The 26,310-nt window shown below is 39.7% G+C and overlaps 1 protein-coding gene across 3 annotated transcripts; it reads left to right on the top strand.

Annotated features, from left to right (window-relative positions):
- Positions 1–583: 583 nt before the first annotated feature.
- LOC114566833 (lissencephaly-1 homolog B) lies at positions 584–21,636 on the top strand. 3 transcript variants are annotated; one of them, XM_028595617.1, is made up of 12 exons: positions 584–793; positions 2,572–2,620; positions 12,832–13,116; positions 14,469–14,553; positions 14,671–14,745; positions 14,974–15,180; positions 17,815–17,983; positions 18,308–18,410; positions 18,645–18,873; positions 19,799–19,900; positions 20,022–20,178; positions 20,384–21,636. In XM_028595617.1, exons 3-12 carry the CDS (start codon positions 13,085–13,087, stop codon positions 20,455–20,457), a joined length of 1,233 nt encoding a protein of 410 aa, XP_028451418.1. In that variant the 5' UTR covers positions 584–793; positions 2,572–2,620; positions 12,832–13,084; the 3' UTR covers positions 20,458–21,636. The 3 variants fall into 3 exon arrangements, with proteins under 3 accessions (XP_028451418.1, XP_028451417.1, XP_028451419.1); XM_028595616.1 differs by lacking the exon at positions 2,572–2,620; XM_028595618.1 differs by lacking the exons at positions 584–793; positions 2,572–2,620 and adding an exon at positions 927–1,017.
- The last annotated feature ends 4,674 nt before the right edge of the window (positions 21,637–26,310 follow it).

The following is a 26,310-nucleotide window of genomic DNA, read 5'->3' as shown; positions in this document are numbered from 1 at the left end:
ATAATTGCTGTGCTTTGTTGGATGTGTATTAGATGTCCATTATCATTTAATCCATATTAATGTCATTATTATCCAGGTGACTGTAGGGAAATAAACATCTTATTAATAAGCATTGTATTTCTTCATTCTACAAGAACAAGTCACATTAGTGCTCCATAAACTGGAAATGAGAGCATTTTACACTTTGAACTGGTGTCAAGTGAAACTTGGTGGAGTTAGTCCACGGGCACCAAATTACTGACTGACTGTTATATTAGTGAATTTTATTTTTAGATATTACCCCAAATAACTGCTATTTCAATACATGGCTTACAAATTATTTAGTTATTCTGAAATGTATCCATATAGTAAGTGTACAATTATTATAGTTTTTATTTCCTGGGATTTGTTTCATTAATGATTTGCCTCTAAGTGACATCTTCACTACAGCCTGTCCTTCTGCTGCTCATCTCATTGAGAAACATGTTTACAATTCAAATTTAAACTTGGCTGTAGAATGCTACATAACAATAAAAAATACCATGACCAATTTTGATATGGTGTGTTTCCCTTTAATACCAACAGCGACAGAGGTGCACGCTGCGCGCCTCCGCTTACCTCAACGTGCACGCAGCCGATATCCAAACGCGACCGTTAGTTGGGGCCGGGCGAATACTGTGGTACCAAAGAGGAGAAAAAATCTGACCGACCGTGCTGGGTGATGTGAGAAGTCACAATACCACATCAAAACCAGGGTTTTCTATCGCATGCTTGGACTAGTCAAGTGAATATGATATTGAACATTTGTCAGAGGGTAAGTTAGTGTTTTTACACTCGTCTACGTTTTTGTTTTGGCACTTAGAAAGACTTGTTATTTTTTGACGACGAATTGCCTGCAGTCTCTGCGCTTACCCGATCCGTTCTCAAAATGGCGGAGAGGCCGAAAGCTAAGCTAAGTGGCAAAGTTGGCATTCACAAGAGCATCGATCTAGAGACTGACGTCAAGATAATCCATTGGTGATATTAATCAACTATGCTGTATGTGATTGTCATCTTAATATCAGTTCGGCGCTTCTCGGTCAAAGCGTGATTTGTATGGAGACACTTGTTGTGAAACCTAGCTGAGCATTTGGCTAACGTTAGCCTCGTCTATTTATGGAAGTTCTGTGGGGATGAGCTAACGTGGTACGTTAGCCGGCTAAGCTAACTTAGGTGCTGTCAGCTTGCTGCCGTATTTTCTACAGCAAATGTCCTGATGTTGCTATACAATGCATAAATCAAATGCTACATTTTGAATTTGAAACGTTGACCATATTTGTTGCTGAAACCTCCTAATGTGTTTGTGAATAACGTTATACTATAACAGTTAGCTAGCTAGCTAAACCACTGTTGTCTTGTACTGGAGAATAACAGCTAATAGCTCTTAAAATCAAACTTGGGTTTGATAGCTAGCTACGTATCTCATTCCCCTTTTAATCGTAACTAATATTTTATTTTTAGCAAGGGACTATGTTGTTGAGCTAGTTTTTGGCGTAACGTTAGACCAACGCCCTTTTGTGTCTTTCTTTTATGGTGGCTGTGTGTTAGTATAAATCTAGTCTGCTCAAACTGACAGCTCCAGTGAACGTCTACGTTATCGTGCTAAGCTAACGTTAGCTGGAAAGGGCGTTGCTGAGCCATTGCTGCAACTTTGCCCTTGTGGCCATCGAAGCTTGGAAAGACGTCACTCGAGCCAGATTTTGAACCGAGTCCTATTCTTAAAAATATTATGGGTTGTTTTCACGCATACTGCAAGCTCCCTACTATTGTTTGAGGAATCACAATCAGGGTGGAGACTTAAAACGGATCAGTTCGAAATACTGATAATCAACAAGGCTGTACAGATTTCATTTGAGACATACAAAACTCATGAGCTGAATTTCACTAACGTTACCTAATTAAACAACTAGTAATTGTCCAGTAGCTGCTATTCCATAGCATTACATGTGAGAGTCTATGCCTGTAGAATAGGTCATGAACCTGTCAGGGTGTGGGTTCAAGTTTTCAAAGTAATCTGGTATCTAAAGGTTTTACCTATTACATATAATTTAGTAAGGTGTTGTTAAAATTGCAACAAATATTTTAAATCCGCTACCTTTCGTCCTGTATTCCCACTTAATATTTTCTTTTTTTGTATGAGAACAACTACAATTACTAAGTTACAAGTACAATACTTCTTAAGTAAGATGAAAATGATATATATATATATCTCTTTTTCATCTTACTTAAGAAGTATTGCATACATACATACATACATACATACATACATGTATTGTGGTTTGACATTCTGTCAGAGTTGTTTCGATATTATTTCACGGTCTTGTCACTTTTAAATATTGGACTATTGACAATGATAACACCTGAGTGTGTTTTAGATAAAGGTTGAGTAACTTTGGAACTGAGTGAGTGCTTTTATTGTAGGGCAGCAATATTACAATAAATCCTGCATTGATTAAGAGACATGTAATGAAGTAGTGTAGGCTGCCAGTTAAAGGGGGTAAAATGATTTCTCTTGATGTTTGATTTGTAATCAAACCGTGCCTTGTGGTTCAGTTTGTGCCAACAGGGACCTGTTTGGCATGAAGGTCACCCATAAGGAGGGGTATTGTACAACAGCTTGACACAAACAGAGCATGATGACTGAACGCTGCATATGCAACCAGGATTAATGCATGTTTCATTGACTTTTTGATTTGTTAGATTTTAGGGGATCGGATCAATTTTCGGATTAAATGATTTCTTAAAAATGTAATAACATTAACTTTCTATAATTATTACTTCTTTCTAGGCCTGTCACGATAACACATTTTGCTGGATGATAAATTGTCCCAGAAATTATTGTGATAAATGATAATATTGTTGTTGAGACCATTTTCATCTAATATAATGATAATGGCATAATAATAACACCTTTTCAAAGATTAATAAACTTTTATTTCTAAAAGAATATTTAACACTGGAACTGGAAGATTTTTTAAATATCCACAATAAATGAACAAAACATTCAAAAACAATAAATAAAATAGACTCTCAGTCTCTGTTAACAAAAAATGTACTTGAATAAATACCAAACACAATCATAACGTTACCTGAAAACAGCGTGTAGTTTCTTTTTATCATCTCACATCACACTTTCAGTCACTATGACCACTACTAAGGTCAGAAAGATTGTGCCAAAATATGAACAATAATGTCGCTTCTTGTCTCATCTGGGGTCTGATAAACAGTAAATTCATCAAATTCAGTGTCCACAATGTTATTTTCCAATAAACTGTAGCTGTCATATTTCACAGGACCCGCGTGATTTGTCACTTTGCCTAAGATTGAGTGACAAGTGTACTCGCCCGGTTGTTTATTTGGTTCCCATGACTTCGCGAGTGATGACAGTTCGCTTAAGTTCAGTAGAGCAGACGGCTCTGCAGAGTCGATGTGTAATTAAGACTTTATGACTTTTCATAAACGGCTGAAGGAGTGACGGTGCACCCTACATGTACATAGCGAAAACCCTGTTGTGCGTCTGCCCTATTTCTGATACTGTGGCGGCAGAGGAAAATGAACAAGCATGTAAATGGAAATTATCGCGGCTGGAAAAATGATCGAGTTCATTTTATTTATCATGTGATTAATTTATTTATTGACTGTCGCAACAGGCTTACTTCTTTCCCCAGTAAATTGCGGTTAAACGGCAAAAACAGATGAGAAAAGGGTATTTTACAATAACTTTGAATGCACCACAAGGTTGACAACAGCAGTGACCAAGTGCTAGTTTTTCTCTTTTAGCTCTTAGCGGCAGACTGTTGTACGTCCCAGTGTTGGAATCCTCTACAGTGAAATACAGACACACTTTACACCGTTTACAGTTTAGCTGTCAGCATTTTAACCGTGTTTAATCCATTTTAGAGATGCACCGATAGACCGGCCGGTGACCGTAATTGGCTGGTTTTCATGGGCTCAGCCATGACCAGCAGGTCAGTCTGACATATGCCGATTTCATGCCGGGCAATGCTACAATTAACTGACAACATAAGTTATAAGAGTAAGAGTTCTCACGCACGCACACACGGGCGCGACAGCACACCGTCTCTTTTTTTCTTTCTCTCAACTTTTCCACCGTGTGTCACGCGTACCCGCTCGCGGTGTGAAGTGCGTGTCCGCGCTATTCTCGCACATATAGGGAACCTCGGGAATTAACCTGCAACATGTCAGCTGTTTGGAAATTCTTCAGCGTGTGTGCAGAAGATAACAAGTTTGCAATATGCAACACCTGCAAGGAAAAAGTAGGGCATGGAGGGATGACACCAAAAACCAAAATCAAATTTTTTTTAGTTGGATGTGAAAAGAAGAAAATTGTTCCAACATTACACTTTAGATGTGTGTGAATTTCCCACACCAGGAGTAATTTATATAGTTCTATTTTATAGTGATCCATTATCTGTTCAAAAGATGTTGCATGTGCAAAATGTTCTAATTAAAGAAAACATAATTTGTGTGCTGTGGTGGTTAGGAAAAAATCAAATCAAATTGGCTAAAATCGGTATCGGCTGGCCTAACTCAAAGAAAATGGGAAATCAGAATCCGCCTAGAAAGTTGTAATCGGTGCATCTCTAATCCAGCTACTAGCTAACGTTACCCAATGGCAAGTGTAACGTTAGTGTTTACTAGCATGACATGCAGCGATGCTTCTGTTGCCTTAATGTCGGTTTTGGAGCATCAGAGAGCAGCGAGACATTTAAGTGGCACCGAAATCTGCACTAGATACCGCTCTATAAGGCACCAGCGCCATATAAGCACTGGATTTTAACATGCGCCGTTCACTAGGGCTGTCAAAATTGCTCAAAAATTACGTTAGAATATTCCCTCTAAAATAACATAGAATATTCAAACTATTCGAACATCTGGTTTCGCATGCATCCAAGTTGGCGCGCGACATCGTGACGTCAAAATGATGCAATATCCGGCCGAGCCGAGGTTGCGCACGGCTCTTTTTTTTTTTTTTTCAACGGTGCGCGACAAAGCGGAAACAGGAGGCCTGAATGAGTTCGCCGACAACGTGATGCCAGGACTCTAAAAGTGACTGCAAGTCTCTCTGGTAAACTTACCGGGTTAAGATGAGTTCTTTTATGGTGAATGAAAGGCTCGATCCGACGAAGTAGGTCAGTGAATCAAATCGGAGCATTGACGGCAATGCTGCTGCCGGTTCTGCCGTTGTTTACCTTTTTCTTCTTCTTCTAGTCCGTAGAAAGGGCAGCGTTGGTAGCATTTGATCATTAGCGCCACCGCTGTTCAGGAGAAGACTGCAGCTAGTGTCGCGACCACCAGCGCAGGTATAAATAGTCACAGCGATCTCATGATGTCACATTTGTATGCGCCAGCTGGACTGCATCCGGTATGTAACGGCTTTCAGGCGCGCTAGCAAAGCAGACAGCCAGACAGCCTCTGCTACCGCGAGCGTTTTTTTCCACTTTTTTTTTTATTTATTTTTTTAAATTCAAATATTAATTTTCACCTTTCGGAATTCGTTTTTTTAAAACTATTCGAATGTATGTTCGAATTTAGAATATTCGTTGACAGCCCTAACATGAAGTGAAAATTTCGTTGCCTGTATCTTTTCACGGCAACCCTTCATAGAGATTTATCAGCTTACTTTAAGTTACAGCGACAGTAAAAATGCATTTCACACACTATCATTATGGTTAAGCTTTGCAATTGATCCGCGGTTCACGTGCATTCCAAACCGTGAGTGTTGTTCCGTACGGACCACTATGGTCCGTTACACCACTATTAGATTTAGCTAACATTGATTATCTCATCTAAATTCAGTGCTCCTTTTTCGGTAATCACTCCTGCTTTTCAATATAACAATTATTTTATTTTTTTTATTCATTCAGAAGTTTTGACTTGAGACTCTACCTCTGCCTCCCCCCACAAAATTATGATGCAATACGTCTGATATGCATGGCATTTCAATAAACTAAACAAAATATGTACATTATCTGGTCACACGGTCACAACAGATTATATTAACCTACTCAATTTACAGATAGCATAATAGCTCTTACCTTTAGAAGTTCTAATTTCTTGTCTTTTTCTTTGCAAAGTCGCAGATCAAATCCTCAAAGTCCAGCTCCCTCAGCAGCTCGCTAAACCCTGCTACACATGCGCTGCTGTGTGTTGGGAGCACTTTACAGGCAAAGCGACAAATGTCTCCGGTGGACAGTGATATAGAATCCACTCCCGTGGTACCGTTTCGCCGTTGTGAAGGAGTCGGGTCAGTGCCTCGTTAGTGAGAGAGCGGGTCTTTCTGCCGCCAGCCTCGTTCCCCCTCCGAGATGCTGGACATTTAGCTGCCCGATTCTGAAAGGCTAATATCCCTCTGGGTATAACTTCCTCCTGGACGGTCTCTGTAATCGGTCCCCGTAGTGCAGGGTCTTCAGAGATGATGGTACCTGAGGGGCCATTACCTTGTTCTGTAATGCTGATGACCGGCCTCATCTCTGTCTTTTTCCACAACAACTTTGCTAAAGTGAACGTTAGCCACGTTAGCTGTGGCTGAGTGTAGCTGGTAGAAGGCAGCGATTCTTCCAAGCTAACGTTGGCTAGCTCCTCGACATCCTCCTCTTCGTCATTCCCAGCTCTTTTTAAAAAGCTATTTATTCGCGGGACATTTTTTATAGCAGCCGCTTCTTTCTCTCTCTTTTCCACACTTTCACTCGCTGATGCAACCCAATCTGACCGGGGATCAGTTACAAATTAATTCCACTCTTTCAATCTCAACTCGTTCTTAGAAAGCTGATATTGGATCAGTGCGATGTAAACAACCTGCTCTATGCCCACCCACCTTTTATCTTTAGCCAATCTACACAGTGCATGCGGCCTTCTCCCAATCATTACATTAAACAACTTGTATTTTATTCTGATTGGATAATTATCACCATAATGATTAATGCCCATTGGGTAATACGGGCTTGATCGCAGTTTGCCAACAAGGGGTGCAGCCACCAACAGGGGGTGCTGCAGCTACCCCAGCACCCCTACTTCCCGCGCCTATGGTCACAGCGGTGTCTGTTAGCAGTTAGCTTGCTCGTTAGCCGCTGAACCGCAGCAGAATGCAGGCAGAGCGAGCAGCGCCAGCTGTTGACCCGTGCAGGACTTCACTGTGAGCGGACTGTTTAGAGACCATGTGACGGCACGTTAACTGGTCCCTAAACGCAAACAACGTCACATCATAAATGATAGGGGAACCCAGCAACGGCGATTATGAGATTTCCCTCCATTTTCATGGAACTAATGTCTTGGTAGGAACAAAAGTTTACATCGTATATTTCTCCAGAATCAGCCAGCGAGAAGGACGTCTATATTCCTATTGGTTGCTGCCGTTTGCCGCTGCTTGCCGCTGAACCGCGTCATAGCTCATTACCATAAAGTTGACCAAAGTTCAACTTTCTGATTGACGCTCAAAACGCGACGCCGACAGATTTGACGCTCCTTGCAGCTGAGGGAAGCCAGCTTCCATTGAAAATGAATGACTTCCGGTATCTTTAGACGCTCAAGTCGGCGGCGGTGTGTACATACAGTAAGTTGATTGACAGAAAATCAATCAGCAACCATTTTAATTAATTGATTGTTGAACTAAATTATCAAACAAGAAATGACTTTTGTCTGCTTTTTGTGTGTTTACAATATCTATTGTCAATTAAATATATTTCGTTTTGGACTGTTACTGGGTCAAAACAAGACATTTGAAGACGTCACCTTGGGCATTAGGAAACTGGACAGTTTTCACAATGACATTTTATAGACTAATCAATTGATTGAAAATTAAAATAATTGTTAGTTGTTGTTAACTAAGTGTCCATCTTATGTTACCATTGCCCAGATCAATGTTGTGCCACTTGTTACTTCATTTTACTGACAGTCAAACAACCCAAAGGTATACCGTTTATAGGGTTGGGTCCCTTTCGCATCTGAACCAATGCCACTACCAATACCGGTACCTGGAATTCGGTTCCGCTACCCAACAGTACTTTTTTCGGTACTTTCCCTCTGTAATTACAAAAAAAATATATTTCAGTAGTAAAAATAATTCCAAACCTATTTACATTGTTATTTATTTAGAATATTTTACACGGACAGAACTTAAACAAAAATAAAACCCCTCCTTCTCTCCTCCCAAACTTGTCCCTACAACCTGTAAAATTGTATTAATTATTATTATTATTATTATTATTATTACTTTTATTCTTGTATTTGTATATTATATTTTAGCCTGTTTTATTTTCATCATGACCGTTTTTAATTGCTCTTTTAATGTTTTATGTAAAGCACTTTGAATTGCCTTGTTGCTGAAAAGTACTGTAGAAATAAAGTTGTCAACATGCAGAGAGGACAGATAAGCTTGCAACTCGGAAATTAAATTGTGTGTATAAATCTTATTCCTCATTCATTTTTTTCGTGACCCGGAAGCGATCGTAGGTAGTAATACCCTGCATACCCGGAAATCATTTGGACATCAATATAAGATATAAAATCAATATAAATGTGATTTTTGGAGGTTAAAAAAGTAACTAAGTAACTCTACATTTTAAATTAGCTACTTTTACTATTTTACTTGTACTTGAGTAAACAACAAAGTAACAGTAGGCCTACTTTTACTTAAGTAGAACATTTTTTACTCTTTTCATTTCTGCTGATTTATTTAAATCTAAAAATTGCATAGACCTTTTGGGTTGTAATGGGTTGTTTTCCGTTTTTTGTTTTCCTATTTACTAATGGTAATTGGGAAACTGGCCGGTTTTGTTTTTTTTCCTTTCAAAACGAAAATCCGTTGGCCGCCAAGTACACGGACCCTTGCGCTTACTCTCAGGTACCGAAATTTGGCACCGTTTGACTTTACGTAAACCAATACTCTGTTGTACCGACGTGATTCAGTCGGTACCGGTAAAAGTACCGGGTTTGTTACCCAACCCTAACAGTTTATTATATGTAACTCAGGAAATAATAATAATAATAATCGAAAGAATAATGTCATAGTTGGATATTGTAGCCTAGTGGGAGCTTATTGAGGTCATCTGTTATTCCTTTCTAGGTTTCCCAGTTTAAACCATCAAGATATGGCGACATTTGGTAGTTTCTTGAGAGAGCAGGAAAAGCATTCAAGTTGTTATATCCGTGTTGTGAATCGTGATTATGAGTGGATGAAGAGAGATGGGAAGCTGCTCCATCTGTTTTTTTTTTTCAGTGGCAGGTAAATGAAATGTGGTCGTCATGCTGCCCATGCTCTTAGTGGCCACCACATGGATACTTTACTTATATTCACCTTAACGTTGATTAAATATGTATTAGATATGTGCTTAGCCACCCGCTCATCAGATATAGAACACGCATACACACCGATGGCGCTGCATCAGGAGCAATTAAGGTTTCAGTGTCTTGCTTGCTTTGTCCACCCCAGCCTACCATTTTGCTCCATATGAGAGTGGAATTTAGAGTGTTTCAAAGTGAAATGTGATTTGGTGACACTGGCGTTAGACTCTTACACTTGGATTGTCAATATCCACCTTCTTAATAATAATTCTCCTTAATACATACATATACTGTACACGGACTCGCTAAAGTCAGACAATGACAAAGCTGTCATCTCTCCTCTCTTAATAGCAAAGATCAATGTACAACCCATTCAGGAAGTAACTTCTTATGTTAGCGGGTGCTGATCGTCTCTTTCACCAGTTACAGTGACAAACAAGGCGGGTGGCAGCAGGTCATATCAACGGTTGCTAATTATTATTAATTCCATGAGTAGATTCACGTTAAGCCAAAATTAAACTTGACTTGTCGGGTTTGTGTGTTCTCTGCAAGCTTTTGTCTGTAGTTCAGATTTTTGAAGATTGTTTATAAGGTAAAGAAGCATCACTCTGTAAGACCTAGGCTTGTGCTGATTGGCGATCAGATCGTATATCGACAATTGAAGGAATGATCGGGGAGTGTTTTTTTTCCTACGAAGTGATTTTTAACTAACTAACTAACTGCTGCCAGGTTACGGGAGCTACATTAGGTCAGCCCGCATCGATTAACGTAACGGGGGCTAAGTTACAGCAGCTAACGTTAACGGTCGAGTTTCCCTGGTGTGGAGCTTTGCTTCAACACGACAAATAAACTACAGTTAATGGATGTACAATTATCACATTAGGAGGCAGAGAAATGGCTAAATTTGACGTGCATCGCCGATCTCCAGTAATCATGATTGAATGATTTAAAAATATTAGAGATTGACTTAAGCCTGTAGTAACAGAGTAATGTCTTCTCTCTAGCTGATCACATCCTATCAACTTGATGAGTTGCATTCTTGTAGTGAAACTTTCATCCATATCTTATAAAAGATGCAAGCTACTTCATATTTTATAACTTTAATTTATATCAGGACATTCAATATTTGTATCAGGTACCTTCGCGAAAAATAAGGTGAGCTGAATTTAGAGGGCTACGGCTATTTCAGTGTGACAAATACATATTTAATCAACATTTAGGTCAATTTAAAAATCGGACTTCTGGCAGATCCCCATTAATAAAAGAGTCTCATTGGGATTGGAACCTTCAGACTAATTATTAATTACTGGGCTAGTTCTTTGAGCATTGGCTTGTTATCTGTTAACTGTCTACTAAAACAAGTGCTATGTTATTTTCATGACCGTTTTAAGATCTAACTGTTTCTTTGTATCCAAGTTAGAGCTGCAACATTTCCGGACTATAAGTCGCACTTTTTTTCCTACTTTGGCTGGTCCTGCGACTTATAGTCAGGTGCAACTTATATATCAAAATATATATAATTTAACATGTTTTTACATGTTAATTCATACTGAAAACATTACCGTCTACAGCCGCAAGAGGGCGCTCTAGGCTTGTGACAACTAGAACGCTCCTCCTAAAGACAACTGAGAAAGAAAAGAGATAACAAACTGCAGGTAGTAAAATATGCAGCCGAAAACGGTAATCGAGCAGCAGAAAGAGTTAGAAATGAGGGAGAAACTTATGAGGGAGACTGGCGAAAACCCCCACAGACCCCTTTGTGTCTACGCGGGACCCTACACTCGGCCGTGGCTTGGTAGCGTTGCTAACTCCTGACCACCTAATCTGTAATGTTGTCAAAAAGGCTTCTTCTTGTGTGACAAAATGGTGAAATTTGTGACTTCTTACTGAAATAATAAAGCTTATCTTGGTTGAAGTCCTAAGGCAAAATATTTATTTGTTACCAGAAACTGACCACAGGTAGTGTCCACACATGAACACATGCGTAGTGTATGTTAATTTTGCAAGCTGTTTGGCTTTCCTCTGGTTGAATCGGTGTGCAAATTCATTCAAAGCAGTCGTTACATTTTCTGAGAAATGGACTGTGTTCAGATGATCACACAGGTTGTAAATGCCCCCCCCTACATTTCTTCCGGAGTGTTGAGTGCAGAGATTAGCCTGATACATAGACAGGACCTTTAAACCTTTCCTCTTGATTTATGACCCTGACAGTGTTCTCACCGTTACAGCATAGATGACCGTACATTTGCCTTTCAATGCGATAACTGGAGGACCTGCAAGACTTAAATACTTTTTTACTGACTGAAGCCAGGCCTCATATTGTCACTTGTTTCTCTCAAATACCATTGCTGGTGATGCTCAGCAGTCTCTCCAGCAGGTGCAGAAGCTACCAAGATTGTCTTGCTTACGTAATACTTTGGAGGTTGGTCTGTTTGGTCAAATGGCTATTTTTGAACCAGGCTGAGAATGCTGTTCAGCTCTGTCCTGTGTGCTCAGAGCACCTATCATGTTTGCAGGCAGGAAAGAAGAGTTCTTTCTAGGACACTTCCGACTCGTCTTCTGAGTAGAAATATGCAGAAAACAATCTCAATGTTTTTACCAGTTTCCAATAGAGCAGCAATCAGTTATTTTTTTTCCTTTTTCTTGAAAGAGTATTTTGTTTAGAAGCAGCAACTGGACAAGAACAATGCACCAGACAATAATATAGACCAGGACGGTTTGCTGTCAAGGTCCTCTCTCCGTGTTGAGAGTTAATCCTGTTAGCCACTGTCCCGTCCCTTCTTTACTTTGTCAGCTGTATGGAGGACTTGTGGTCTCTATCACTTACACACACACACACACACACACACACACACCACCACACACACACACACACACACACACACTCTAGGTTGTCTGGTCTAGTCACTAAGCAGCTTAGGGCTATTGTGGCCCCAGGTGCCAGCAGAGTTGAAGCTCATGAATAGTCTTATTGGCTTCCAAATCACTGAATGGTGTGTTTTGATTTGTCAGCATGTTCTGTTGATCTGTGCTCTTCTATTGGAATAGCCACATTGTCCCAAAATTCAGACTATATAAGTATAACCAAAAAAAAAAAAACTTTTTAAAAGTAAACTTTCCATTCAGAATCTTATTGGCATCCATTTCTGCGTCTCGCGCTCGCCATCCCCTCCAAACCTTCCGTTAGCCTACTACTCTTTGGCCGGCTTGCGAGCCCAAACAAGTGTGTGTGGCATGCCTCCTGTTTTGTTTCCGGTCTAGCTAGATCCGGTGTGGTGTTGTAGTTTTCTAATGTTATTAGTTGTTGCAACAGCATGTGAAAAAATACTACAGTTTGCTAGGCCAAAAAGAACGTAAATCTCGCGCTTAAAAAAATTGACGCTGTTGAAATGGGTTTGCATTAACGCCGTTAACGCGTTTAACTGACAGCACTAGTATGTATTTATTTATTTACTGGCTATACGTTGTTTTTTTTTTTTTTTACCCACTTGTCCTTTCTTTCTTCATCAGGTGATGGCCACGTCTGATTAGTCAGTAAGATTTGGGCCAGTGAATACTCGTGGAGCCTTGTGTCGACGGTTGATTGACAGCAATATCTTCAGTTCACCTCCCTCTGCGTGGCACTCTTTTCGCCACCTCCGAGTCTCTGAAGGAAGAACATCACTGAGGGATCGAACAGCTCCCCACCACACACTTCCCAGCCAGACTCCCCCAGCACATCACCTCACCCTTACCTCCCCCAAGAGGGAGAACAGCAGCCACCATGGTGCTGTCACAGAGACAAAGAGATGAACTGTGAGTGTGTGTGTGTGTGTGTGTGTGTGTGTGTGTGTGTGTGTGTGTGTGTGTGTGTGTGTGTGTGTGTGTGTGTGTGTGTGTGTGTGTGTGCGAGAGAGTGTGTGCGCACAGGCTCATTACACATGCAAACAAGAACAGACATGTAGGCACATCTAGTGCTCACCAAGAGGTGTACTTGCATTAAAGTGTGTCACATGTAGGCTTTTAAGCAATACCTCGAAATTTGACCACAAGCACAGCTGTATGTGGCCTGTTTCCCTCTCTTGATAGAAAGCAGTGGAATATGTTTAGTTGTTTGGGCTTAGTCATCCAGAAGAGGTTAATGCAGATGTTGTGTGAGAGTGCATACCTTTTACAAGAATGTGTAATCATTAAGAAAATGTGAAGAGATGTAAGCTTCACTGTGCTTCATTTGATAGCTACTTAGTGAATATTTCATAACCCGCATGGCAGGGGCAAAGAAATGAGGGGGATGGGGGAGGAGGAGGAACTTATGTGAGCAGCTCTGTGCCTGGCTGATCATACGATATGCACCAGAGTTCAATTCACCCCAGTCCAGACACCACAACACAGCATATATTTTATCTTATCATCAACCCTTATTGGTCAAGAAAATCTGGATGTTTTTGTGTTTGTATGAGTTTAAAAAAAATGATTTGTTTCTGCCAGTGATGGCCCAGTGTTCAAAGACTATTAACAAAGACAATGACAGGGGTATCAGGGTTACAATCATCAGCCATTCAAAGTGGGCCAGAAGCTGCGGCCTAAATTTAGCACAGTCACTCATAAAATATTCACCCATCATCTCATAAAAGAGCTGTCCCACTCATTTATATAACGTGTGCGTACATCTGTATATTTGTGTGCGAGCCTATACATGTTTCAAGTTGAGTTATTATGTGCCTGTTATTGCCCTGTACTTGCGTTGTCCTTACTCAGTGTTTTCTTTTTGTGGCGAGTCTGGTTTCAGTAGCAGCACAAAACAGTTTCCCAGTGATTCGGTACTTACATTTAGTTTTCTTCACTGAAGAATTGTAATGTCTTATGGCACTTACTTAGGTAGAACTGTGAAACTTGAATCCCATTGCTTCCATCTGTCAGACTGGGTGTGGCCTCCTCTCTTTTAAGGAGACATTTTTGTGGTGGAGCTAATAATTAATTAAGGACGACATAACTTTGACTTAATTGACATGTAATTCATTTAGCACAATTTTGTGCATAATCAAATAAAATTGCATCAATACTGACTATTTAGGATTGTCCAAGGGCATCTCTGAGGCCTAAATTTGTGATTGATGACAAGTTAACACCTGGAATGAAAAAAGCTATTTTATTCCACTTTTTCACAGAAACCGGGCTATAGCTGACTATCTCCGTTCCAATGGGTATGAGGAGGCATATTCCACCTTCAAGAAAGAGGCTGAGATAGATATGGTAAGGAGAGACCAGACCCAAAATGTCACACATATGAAAGAAATGTAGTATACATACATTTTTACTATGAAGAATGTGGATCCCTTTCTCAGTGTCTTGGCTTTTCTCCATTCGTAGAATGAAGAGGTAGATAAAAAGTATGCAGGGCTTTTGGAAAAGAAATGGACTTCAGTCATCAGATTACAGAAGAAGGTAAGGAATTTGTGTACTAGCACATACCGGTAATGTATTTTAAATTTGCCAGAGAAGTTTGATAAATGCTCTACACCTACCTAGAAAAAATGTAAATACAAAAACAACTTTATTTCAGCTATTTAGTCTAAAACCTTAAATCTAAACCACCAGATGGACAGCATGGTAATATAAAATGGTTACCTGTCTTCTGACTCCTCTTCTCCTTGACTCGCCCCTCGGCCTCAGGTGATGGAGTTGGAGTCCAAGTTGAATGAGGCAAAGGAGGAGATGACACATGGAGGACCTGTGGGTCAGAAGAGAGACCCCAAGGAGTGGATCCCCCGTCCCCCAGAGAGATACGCCCTGAGCGGGCACCGCGCTCCGGTCACGCGTGTCATATTCCACCCGGTCTTCTCTGTCATGGTCACAGCCTCCGAGGATGCTACCATCAAGGTGTGTCTGTGTTTATAAACAGTGTTTACACTCTGAGCTGCCAGTATAAACACACACGCCACGCAGCTGACACGCTCACGCCACGCATCCAGTGTGTAGCCGGCCTAATGCAATCCAATGAAACAGCCCTGCAAAAAATCTTCACTTCTCGGGGTTGCTTCTGTGGACCAATCTGATTTAATAAAATTCCCATCACTACGGCCTCTAGAATGATAAATACCTTTTGACACAGTTTCAACAAAAACTGGGGTTAATTGTGGGGCGGTTATATTAGATTGTGTTATGTTTAGCTTGGTGTACCTACAGTATAACTGGCAACTCTCTACAAATGTATCACAGTCACAGTATACTCGGAGAAATGGTATTGATATATTACATTGATAATTATGAGAAGAAAAGTCAACCTCCTCCCTTCCTCCCTGCTTCCCTCCCTCCCTGCTTCCCTCCCTTCTTCACTGTTTATTTTTTCTGCTTTGTCACTGCTCATCTATTGGGAGATGGGCTGATGCTCGTGTTGTCAGAGGCAACACATCCAGAGCTCAGCACCTTGGGAAACACGCAAATCAGTTTCTCTTTTAACTCGGCCTTTTTTCCTTTTCGTCTTTTTTTTTTTTTTTTTTTGGTTAAATAAACTGTGTCAGCAGATTTATATAACATGATTTTAGCTGAAAGGATAGTCCCAACCATTTAAACTGTGTTTAAGCAGTTTAATCTTCGTCTTTATTGTCAAAAAACTATAACCTGCACCCCATCCTGCCTGTTGAATGCAGAACATATTTGTCATCTGATTTAACAGCCATGAAAAACTTGTTTCTTTTTTTCTTATTTTGTGTTTATTTTGATCTTTCACTTCAGTACAATCACAACACGGTATATTTCCAGTTGACATAGCGCTCATTACAATCGGTGTTTTAACAAATGCAAGTATGAACAATTACTTGTTGGGTTTTAAGTATAACTTGTACTCTAGATTTGTTCGATTGTTTCAAAATGTAATTTCTTTTCCTCTTTTACAATTTGTTATAAGTAAATAAAATAAAATAGGAAAAACAAAAAGGGCAGAATAATAAAAATGGAAACTATATACATCCAGGGAAAGAACATGTGTCTTAGTTAAACTCAATCCTTGACAACCTCAGATGGAATTTGAGAATATATTCTCAAATTACTTATGAGAATGATTATTACCTACACATACAAACATGTATTATTATCATATACATTATACATTAATCTTGATCTATATAAGTATAGGAGCAAAATCTGAACTTCTTTCTAATACATATGCAACCCAGTTCCTCAATTTTTTCAGAAAAACATCTTTCTTTAAGTTAACAAAAAAGGTAATCTTTTCCATCATATAAATCTCTATGGTCACATCTATCCAGTCATCGGTCGGTCTCTCTTGTTGCAACCATTTGCGAGTGATTGCCTTCTTACTGACTGCTAGAAAGACGCCCATCAGATATTCGTTATCTACTGCAATAATTTCTATGCTAACACGACCAAAATAGAGTAATTTGCATTCTAGAGGTATGTCTCTTCTAAAAATATGTTCAAGAGCATCCTGCAATTCTTTCCAATATTCTTGAATATGTAGGCATTCCCAAAATATATGATAGTGGTTTGCTTCATTGCATCCACAGTTTCGCCAACAATTTGAAGTGTTATTAGTGTATTTGGCTGTTTGTATTGGTGTTATAAAATATCTAATAATGTTTTTCCAACAATACTCCTTCCAATTTAGTGACTTAGTTGATTTCCACTGAAATTTCCATACAGTTGACCACTCTTCATCAGAAAAGAACATTCCACTTTCTGTCATCCATTTCTCTTTGATATAACTTGTAGAATGTTTCTTCATATTTATTAAACTCTTGTATATCTGAAAGACCATCTTATATCTAATACCTGATGTATATGCTTTTTGAAGCAAGTCTATCAGTGGATTAAGATTATCTTTGAATTTCCCTTTTATTTTTTTATCATAATAACTTCGAACCTGAAGGTATCTGTAAAAATCTTGATTTTCTAGTGAGATCTTTTCCTTCAATACTTGAAAGCTTAGGATTTCACCTTTCTCAATGATTGTGCAAAAAGAAGTTATTCCCTTATTTGTTTACAACTTTAATCTGTTATCCGACTGATTTGGAGTGAAGTCTGAATCATAAGCAATCGATTTAAAAATGGAGATATATTCCAATAATTTAAATTCTTTTATCACAGATGCCCAAACATTTAAAGTAAGCTTTGTCCATGGGTCTTCTAGCTTATCTATATATTAAAATTATTATCTGCTAATATTGCTTGTACAGGAATATTCTTTGTAATATAGCTTTCCACATCCTTCCAAGGAGCATTATAATATGGGTCACACCAATTCACCACTGTCCTAATTTGCGCTGCTGTATAATGAAAAACTTGTTTCATCACTGACTTGACATGGGACAGACAATCAGTTACGTATGTCAGTATAGCAATGTTTGCTGTTAAGCCACTAGACTTAAATTGACCAAAATCAACAACGTCATGGTCATATTTGATTTTTAGGTATTAAATATACATCTCTCTGATAATTGGGTCAGACTGCAGCGCCTCCCTGTCCTGACTGCCTATCGCTATCTGTGATTTTAGGTGTGGGACTATGAGGCAGGGGACTTTGAGCGAACCCTCAAGGGCCATACAGACTCTGTGCAGGACATCTCCTTTGACCAGACGGGAAAGCTGCTGGCTTCATGTTCAGCTGACATGAGCATCAAACTTTGGGACTTTCAGGGGTTTGAGTGCATCCGAACAATGCATGGTAAGAGATATTTACAGAAATAATGATAGTTACAGCACAGGAGCACCTGTAAAAGTAATGTAGCTAATACACAAACCCTTTTCATATGAGGATTCACAATAAAATGGGGGAATATCTATTTCGCCACAGTTCACTAGAAATGAGTATGAATGACTTTTCTGATTTTAAAACTGAACACCAAGTCTTTTCTAATGAAGGGTTAGCTTTCTTTTAAAAATCTCAAATGTTTTTGGACACTGACTTTGGGCATATATGCTTGGTGGTTTAAGTATTGAGGTGAACTTGGACCAATTGCACAACTAAACTCTTGACTGTGTCGTCCAGGCCACGATCACAATGTGTCGTCTGTAGCCATCATGCCAAATGGTGACCACATAGTGTCTGCCTCCAGAGACAAGACCATCAAGATGTGGGAGGTTGCCACTGGGTAAGTGAGGGGGAGCCTTGTTTCAACTCTCACTACCACAAGCTCTTATAGAGACTTAGACTTATGTAATGTTACACTTTTAGCATGTTTCTTCTTTATTTCCCTTATCCGAATTTCCATATCTTCCTTCCCATGGTCTTCATTTTATCCCTGGTACTATTGCGTTAGTTCATGATTTAATTTAAGCCAAAGGCTGCTCTTTCATAACTTAACTTACAATATTTCCATCTACAGGTACTGTGTGAAAACATTTACAGGCCACAGGGAGTGGGTGAGGATGGTGCGTCCCAACCAGGACGGCTCGTTGATTGCCAGCTGCTCCAACGACCAGACAGTGCGTGTCTGGGTGGTCGCCTCAAAGGAGTGCAAAGCTGAGTTGCGGGAGCATGAACATGTGGTAGAGTGTATCGCCTGGGCCCCTGACAGTGCTCACCCCACCATCCTGGAGGCCACAGGCTCAGAGGTATGTACAGCTGCTGCAGGAGCTGACATTTACCTACAGACCGATGTTTGTTTGTGTATGTTTAGTTTTAGTTTAGCTGGAGGGTTTACCACAATTGTTTATAGCATGTGCAGTGATGAATGACTTGTCTCATAGGACATTAATGCACTTTTGTTAAATAAAACAACATAAAGCAGAAGAAGTACTATTATAAGTGAAGCCTGTGAGGTGCCAAATGGTTGTGAAGATGGTCACCTAGGTGGTAATTTAGTTTTTCAGAAAAGATTAGATGCCATCAGGGTCTTTCAGACTTAGCTCAGCAGATTACAGCATTGGTGAGGTTTTCACATCAAATGTTTGAAGAGTTCACCACACTTGTATTTATCTTATCTTGTCAGCTTTTTAAAAACATGGCATTTACATATCTGCATTGATGTTTATAGCCCAGTCTACAGACATGCTAGTGGCTCTGTGAGGCTGTACTTGGGCCTCACAACGGTGCTGAGCTAAATGCAGACATCATTATTCAAACATGCTCACTATGAAAATGCTAACATGTGATTGAGCAGGTATGTTTACCATCTTCACAATCTTTGTATAGTGTGGTAGCCTGCTAACATTTTCTAACTAGCACAGAACAAAGTACAGCTGAGGCTGATGTGAATATCATTAGTAATTAGTATTTAGTCATTAAGCAAAGTATTTGACCTGATGTTGGTGCCCCATGAGAAGTCAGGGAATTCATGTGGACCGACTGACATTGCCCTGGTGTTTCCCACAGGTTGAGAATTTACTTGTGGTGGTGGGTGGCACAGGGTGTGACAAGTGGTAGCGTGAAATTACCTCTTCATACCTAAGAAGCATCTTTTTGATAACAAACTGTTGTATTGTCTTTCATGTTGCCAATCACAGTTTCTTACATCTTCCCTGTGTCTCTGTTTTGCAGAGCAAGAAGAGTGGAAAACCTGGCCCCTTCCTTCTCTCCGGATCCAGAGATAAAACAATTAAGATGTGGGACGTCAGCATTGGTATCTGCCTTATGACTCTGGTGAGTAGTTTAAGTGATGACTTGATTTTCTCAGTGTAGACATCCTATATTATATAACACTTTCTCAGTGTTAATGCTTATAAATGAGGGTAGTGGTGGGTAATCAGCCTTGTCTCTTTAGGTGGGACATGACAACTGGGTGCGCGGAGTATTGGTTCATCCTGGAGGAAGATTCATAGTGAGCTGTGCTGACGACAAAACCATTAGGATCTGGGACTACAAGAACAAACGCTGCATGAAGACCCTGTGTGCCCATGAACACTTTGTTACCTCTCTGGGTAAGACACTGTAATTAATGTGATTAATAAAGTCTACCATTAACCTGCAACGAATCTGTAAAAAATACAGAACATAAATACAAGCTCAAATGCTCACGCTGTACATCACATTAAACTTATTTCAGCCTTGTGGTGAACTTGTTAAAATGTATAGAGCCTATCTTTTAATGCAGCGTACCTGAACAAATGTTTACCTCTCTTGCAGATTTCCACAAGACTGCTCCCTACGTGGTGACAGGCAGTGTCGATCAGACAGTCAAAGTCTGGGAGTGCCGCTAAGACTGTCTCCATTCCCCCCAACTCCAAAAGCAGTCCTAATGCCCCACCCTATCCTGCACCCCAGCCCTATTCTTTCTGTCCTGACACCCAGCCCCTCACCTCTCCCACTCCAAACCATAGTTGGCCATGGCGCTTTACCTTCTCCCCGTCCACTCCCCTCTCCTTCCCTCCTCCCCTACATCGGTCCAGCCCTATTAAGATGACTATTGTCCTTTTTATGTAAATTATTCTGGATGTAGGGTACGCTTAATAAATGTCACGCAATCTCTGACACATAAACACACTCAAAAGATAAGAAGTATTCCTTGCATGGTGAATCAAACAAAAAATTGTATACTGTTTGCCAAATTTGCATACTGTTGTCATGACTTCCTGTCAGGTCAAAGGGTAAATATCCTTGTGTGCTGGCACAGGTGGATTCCAGTTAACTGACCAATGGCAACCCTTCTTGATGGGGTTTAAGTTTTGTTTTGTTTTACTCCATGCTTCCATTTTTGTGGTCTGTCACAGCGTTGATGGTGATAGAGAAAGTGTGAGGAAAGTAAGCATAAAAAGAAAATGAGTGGAAGCTGTCCAGGAGAAGATAACGAGTGGAAGAAATAATTAAGCAGGATGCAGCTCCCTAGTTGAATCACATGAGGTTCTGTGGTCGAGTGCACGTGCACGTGTGTATACAGTACATTGTGTGAGTGTGTGTTTGTATATTATGACAGGAGAATCGCTCCACTGTCTCTGCTCTGATGGTCGGAGGAGAGAGAGGAGGCAAAGCTTCTCACCCACTGTGTTCATTTATACTACTTCATCTCTTTTAACAAACCTGCTTTCTAGTAGAAACTCACAGGACCTTAATGATCCCTAAGCTGCTGAGAGCATAGGCACACGCCCCATAGCAAAGGTGTGTTTTACAGAGGAAAAATTCTGCTCACCTTTTTATGAGGTTTGTGTGTGTGTGTATGTCGCCCCAGAGAATCGCCTAGTGCCCTCTTGCTCGCTATCTCTGCCTTGTTAACCCATTGAGGGCTCCCTCGCACGGGATTTTCATTCTGCTTTCTGTTGTCTCACTGCTCTTTACATACACATACACTCACAAATGCACATACACGCACAGTAAAAGTTGTGTATCAATATATCTGGATGTTATTGTTTGCAACATAATGAAATAAAATTCTGTAAATATAAGTTATCTATGTGTATGCTTTCTTTTGAGGAAAGGACGTGAAATGAGATGAAGGAAACTTGTCTGACGCAATTGACTAGCGCAGAACTTCATAGTGAGGTCAGATACTGCAGCACGCCTGCCAGTTCATCCCACATTAAATACTTTAAATGTACCAATGCTTGCAAGGGCAGCTGTGACCACAGTCTTCTAATTCAATTTTTCTTTTAGCTGAAAGCATATTAACCATTCACTGTCGATGGAAAACATTTGGTTGTGGTGCTGTGACAGTTGATACTAAATTTTTGCATTTGTAAAGGTACAATTTCGTTCAATCGGGCAAAAATCATTTTGGGACAATATGACAGCCTGCGGCACACAAAATTAAGTGTTGATTTTAATGAAAGTCTGGTCTGATAACTTAAAATCATCAGAATAAAGCGTTTAGAAAGAAATAGGTCACTAGACAAAAACTGGGAAACTGTTGCTCTAGACAGCAAATATTATTTATGTATAACTATCTGGCTGTGGTGCATAGATGTTGGTCTGGTGTTACACTGTGGCTTCTAAGCATATCTAGGTAGCTTCCATCTGAGCAGGGGTCAGAAGCTGACTGTCATTGCTGTTATTGATTCAGATAAAGGAAGTCCTTAAGGTTTTAATCAGTCCTGACCTAGTAGTATTTTTTTAAATGAATGATGAGATGGGGAGGATGTGGTTGAAGATGCTAAGTGTGATGTAAACAGTGTAGTATAATAAGTTTTGACATTATTCCTCAGGTACAACCCAGTTACTTACACTACAAGCTCAGACTGGAGAGGTAGACATGAGCAGGCAACAGAGACAGTTCAGGCCCCCTTATCAATTATGTACAGTACCCCAGCCTACTTCTGCACTCACACACACACCTGCTCACTCACACACACAGCAATAACTCCTTCTCTGTGCTCTGCGGTATCCTGGCGACAGTTGCTAGGATAGCAAGTGTAGCAAGCACCACACCTTGCTCTGTCCTGCAGGTCTGAGGGTGGAGAAATTGGGGAGTGGTGGGGTAAAAAAGGATGCAGATGCCAAAAAGGAAAAAAAAAGGTTTATGTAAAAGGGCACTGACAATGGGAACAAAGTATGGACTAAAACTGGTGAGCTAGATGTGTGTGCAGAGAAGTGGCTTTGTGGCATTTAATGAAAGGATAATAAACCTGTCTTAGTCTGAAACTCCCATTTCTCAACAGAGCCACTGAAGTAGAAACATTGGCCTACATCCGCCTCATGACTTGCACACACTTTCCTCTCATGCAAGCTAAAGAAATTAAAGGTGAAGAAGCTTGCTTTCTCTTACATATTTCTTCTAGGCAACCCATTTCTCTCAGTCTGTTATTGAAACAGATTTATAACAAAGAGAGAAAGTGAAAGGAGCAGCAGAGAGGTAAGAGATAAGCCAGCATTGATTCTGATAAGCTGGCATGATATGGAAGTGTTGAAAGGTTTCAAGGTCAGTGTATACAACAGAATCTCTCTCTGTGAGATGCAGCAGTATTGATTCTCTCAGAGAGGAGTGAACAGTTTCATACAGCAGGCTGGCGTTTATTTTATGAACATAAGCGAACAGGTACTAGTAGTGTCAAGTGCAGACCAAGGCACAGACGGCTGCAGGGTCTGTGTTAATATATAGGTCTGTGTGTCATCCCGGTATAGCTTACGTGAGTCCAACTATAGTTTACGTGACCAGCGTTTTAATCCCTGCAAAGCCTGAGGACGATGGGGAGGTTTTGGAGCAGCTTTGGAGATATGTTACAGGATGTGGCGCTATCTAATTATGTGTTGAGAGGTCCATGTTCCTGAAAACAAACTGCTGAGTCCCTGCACTGAGTGAGCAGTGGTCACAGCGGATGTCATGGAAAAGACCTTGTGTCTTAAAGTAGAAACATTCATGTGAATTTGTTTCCGTATTTATTAGGTCTACACAATGACAGTGAGATCGATAAAAAAAACCTTCAAAGAGATGACATTTTTGTTTGACTTAGTCATGTTTTCCATGAGGATTAGGGTTGTCATTTAAGTTGTGGTTAGGATAAGAATAAGTATTATGTCAAAAACGTTCAACACCAGAATGAATCTACGATCCGATGATGTGTAAATATTCAAGGTTACATTTTCAACTTTTCACCCAAGGAAATTGACCAAAGAAACACTATTATTGTGGTTATGGAAATACGTTTTGATTGTAAATTAAGTTTTTGGGTTGTTTTTTTTTTGTGAGAAATGTTAGAACTACCTGCTATTGAGAGGCACTATTTTATTTTGCACATCCATCACATGGAATACAAACAACAAATCCTCAAGTTCTTAGTTTAAGTCAAACAATCAAGCTATTCTTTTAACTTCCCCCTCACTCTTTGTCTATTTGATCATTGGACACTTTATCCTGTATGGCATTGCTTCCTCTTTGTCTCTCCTCTGTAGCTCCACTAGTGATGCAGCACTTCTAATTGGGTCAGCCCCGTCCATGCCTCACATCCCACCCACCCTCCCTGTCTCTCCAAGCCACCCCTTCCTGCTCCTCCTTCCCTTTTTCCTCTATATATGCATAACATCCCTATGGAATTTTTTTATGCAGCTCATGTGCTTACCATGTGCGGCTCTCTGTTCTCTCCCTCCTCCCTGTTTTCTGCCTGATTCATTTTCTGTCATCCATCCTGCAATAGAGCCTGTTGCAAAGTGACACACACACACACACACACACACACACACACACACACACACACACACACACACACACACACACACACACACACACACACACACTTATCTTGAGTTTTTTTTTCTTCAGACAAACCTGGAAAGCTAATTTGTATCTTGACGGTCTAGATGGTAATGATGCTAGTAGGCTTGTATGTGCAGGCACGGCGCATGGTGTGGTGAGGCAGCTCCTATGTACTTAAAAGCTGCTGTTTTGATTGGCTGAGACAGTCAGACCCTGTGATGTGGTAAATGATATTTACGACTGAGCCATGTCCAATCAAAGACTGTTACCATGCAGCAACACATACACTACATACATGCATCTGTATACAGTATAAAGACAAACACAACACTGTAACATTAACCATTCATTATAACACTAAAATAAGAGTTATTTTTTCCCATGAAGGAGATATATTGCATAAACCACCATCGCTGTTGCATCGCATGTTACATATCACATAACATATAACACATTCAAGATTAGTCACAGCATACGCACAATATGGAACATAAGAAGTGGAGTACTTACATGCACAATGCCATATGGACATAATGACAGAGAGAGAATCCTTGTGATGCAAAAAAAAATGTCAGTGTGTGTAAAACAGAAACAGTGGGTGTGAGATGAAAAGAAATGCAGTAAAACTGGCAAGAAGGGAAGGGAAATAAAATACATCATAAAAGGAGGATAATGGTAAAATAAGAAATAAAAAAACTGCAATTTTTTTTTAATTAAGTTTATAGGTTATAACTTTCCATAAAGTGACCACAACATTTTAGTTGAGGGGAAACAAATATATCTACTTTTTTGTAATTTACAGCATCCTATAATCCCGTAATAGTTCATATAAATCTTAATCTGGATGTGTGCTTCAAAACACATATCTGGATTTGTACACACAATTATTAAAACAACTATTCAAATTAAAATAACTTTATTGTTATTACCCTTGTTATTACCCCACTCACATTTTCAGTACTATGGTGTAAAATAAATTGTAATTTGTATTGAATTGGTACAACTAATTAATTTAGTATTATTGGTTACTATTTGAGGCTTAAACATCAACCCACTGAATAATAATAATATTGACAATAGTACATTTTGGTCAGCTGCCTGTCCTTAGACCATAGACCAGTGGTTCTCAACCTTTTTTGTGCCAGCGCCCCCCTATCCATTATCCAGGTCCCTAACGCCCCCCATCAAATATTATGTATGTTAATTGCCCCGAATATTAATGATTATGCCCTAATATAGGCCTATTATTGTTGTTACTATTGTTATCAAAAATAATTAAAAAATCAAATCATTGAATGACAAACAACACATGTATTAGCTTCCCAGGTATCAAAAACGCCATGTGAATAGAAATTATATATATTTACAAGTTTAAAAAAAAAATGCAACCATTTGACATTCAAATTAAATAACAGCAGCCAATCAGTACGACTATATATGTAACATTCAAACTATAAATAGGTATTATCAAAAGGCCTGCTGCATGGTGTGAACCTCAGCACCTTTATAAGATGACTATAATTTGAATGTCCTTTTTTGTTTGTGAAGTGACCTTGGGTGTCATGAAATGCGCTTTAAATAAAATGTATTATGCTTATTATTATTATTATTATTATTATTATTACAAACACTAACAGTAGCCAATCAGAAACAGCTAGCAATTTAACATTCAAATCTATTTTTGTATTTTGGTGATGACAAACGACTTGAAGAACGACACCTACTGCCGAATGGAAATAAGTTTACAACCTTGAAAGTTAGTGAGAGACGTTTTTTAATGCTTAGAAGAGTCGTTTGCTATCGCCTGTCTTGGGAGTAAATAGCAGAAAAATACAACAGGACGTCGCGGCGATTGCTTTTTTTTCTTATCTGAACGCAGCTTCACTAGTAGCTACAGAGCTCATTTAAGACGATGCTCTGATGTCCCGTTTCC

This window comes from Perca flavescens, chromosome 13, assembly GCF_004354835.1.
Source record: "Perca flavescens isolate YP-PL-M2 chromosome 13, PFLA_1.0, whole genome shotgun sequence".
In the NCBI taxonomy this organism is placed as follows: Eukaryota; Metazoa; Chordata; class Actinopteri; order Perciformes; family Percidae; genus Perca; species Perca flavescens.
Note: the sequence above shows the minus strand (reverse complement) of the source record. Positions and strands in the feature narration are given on the sequence as shown.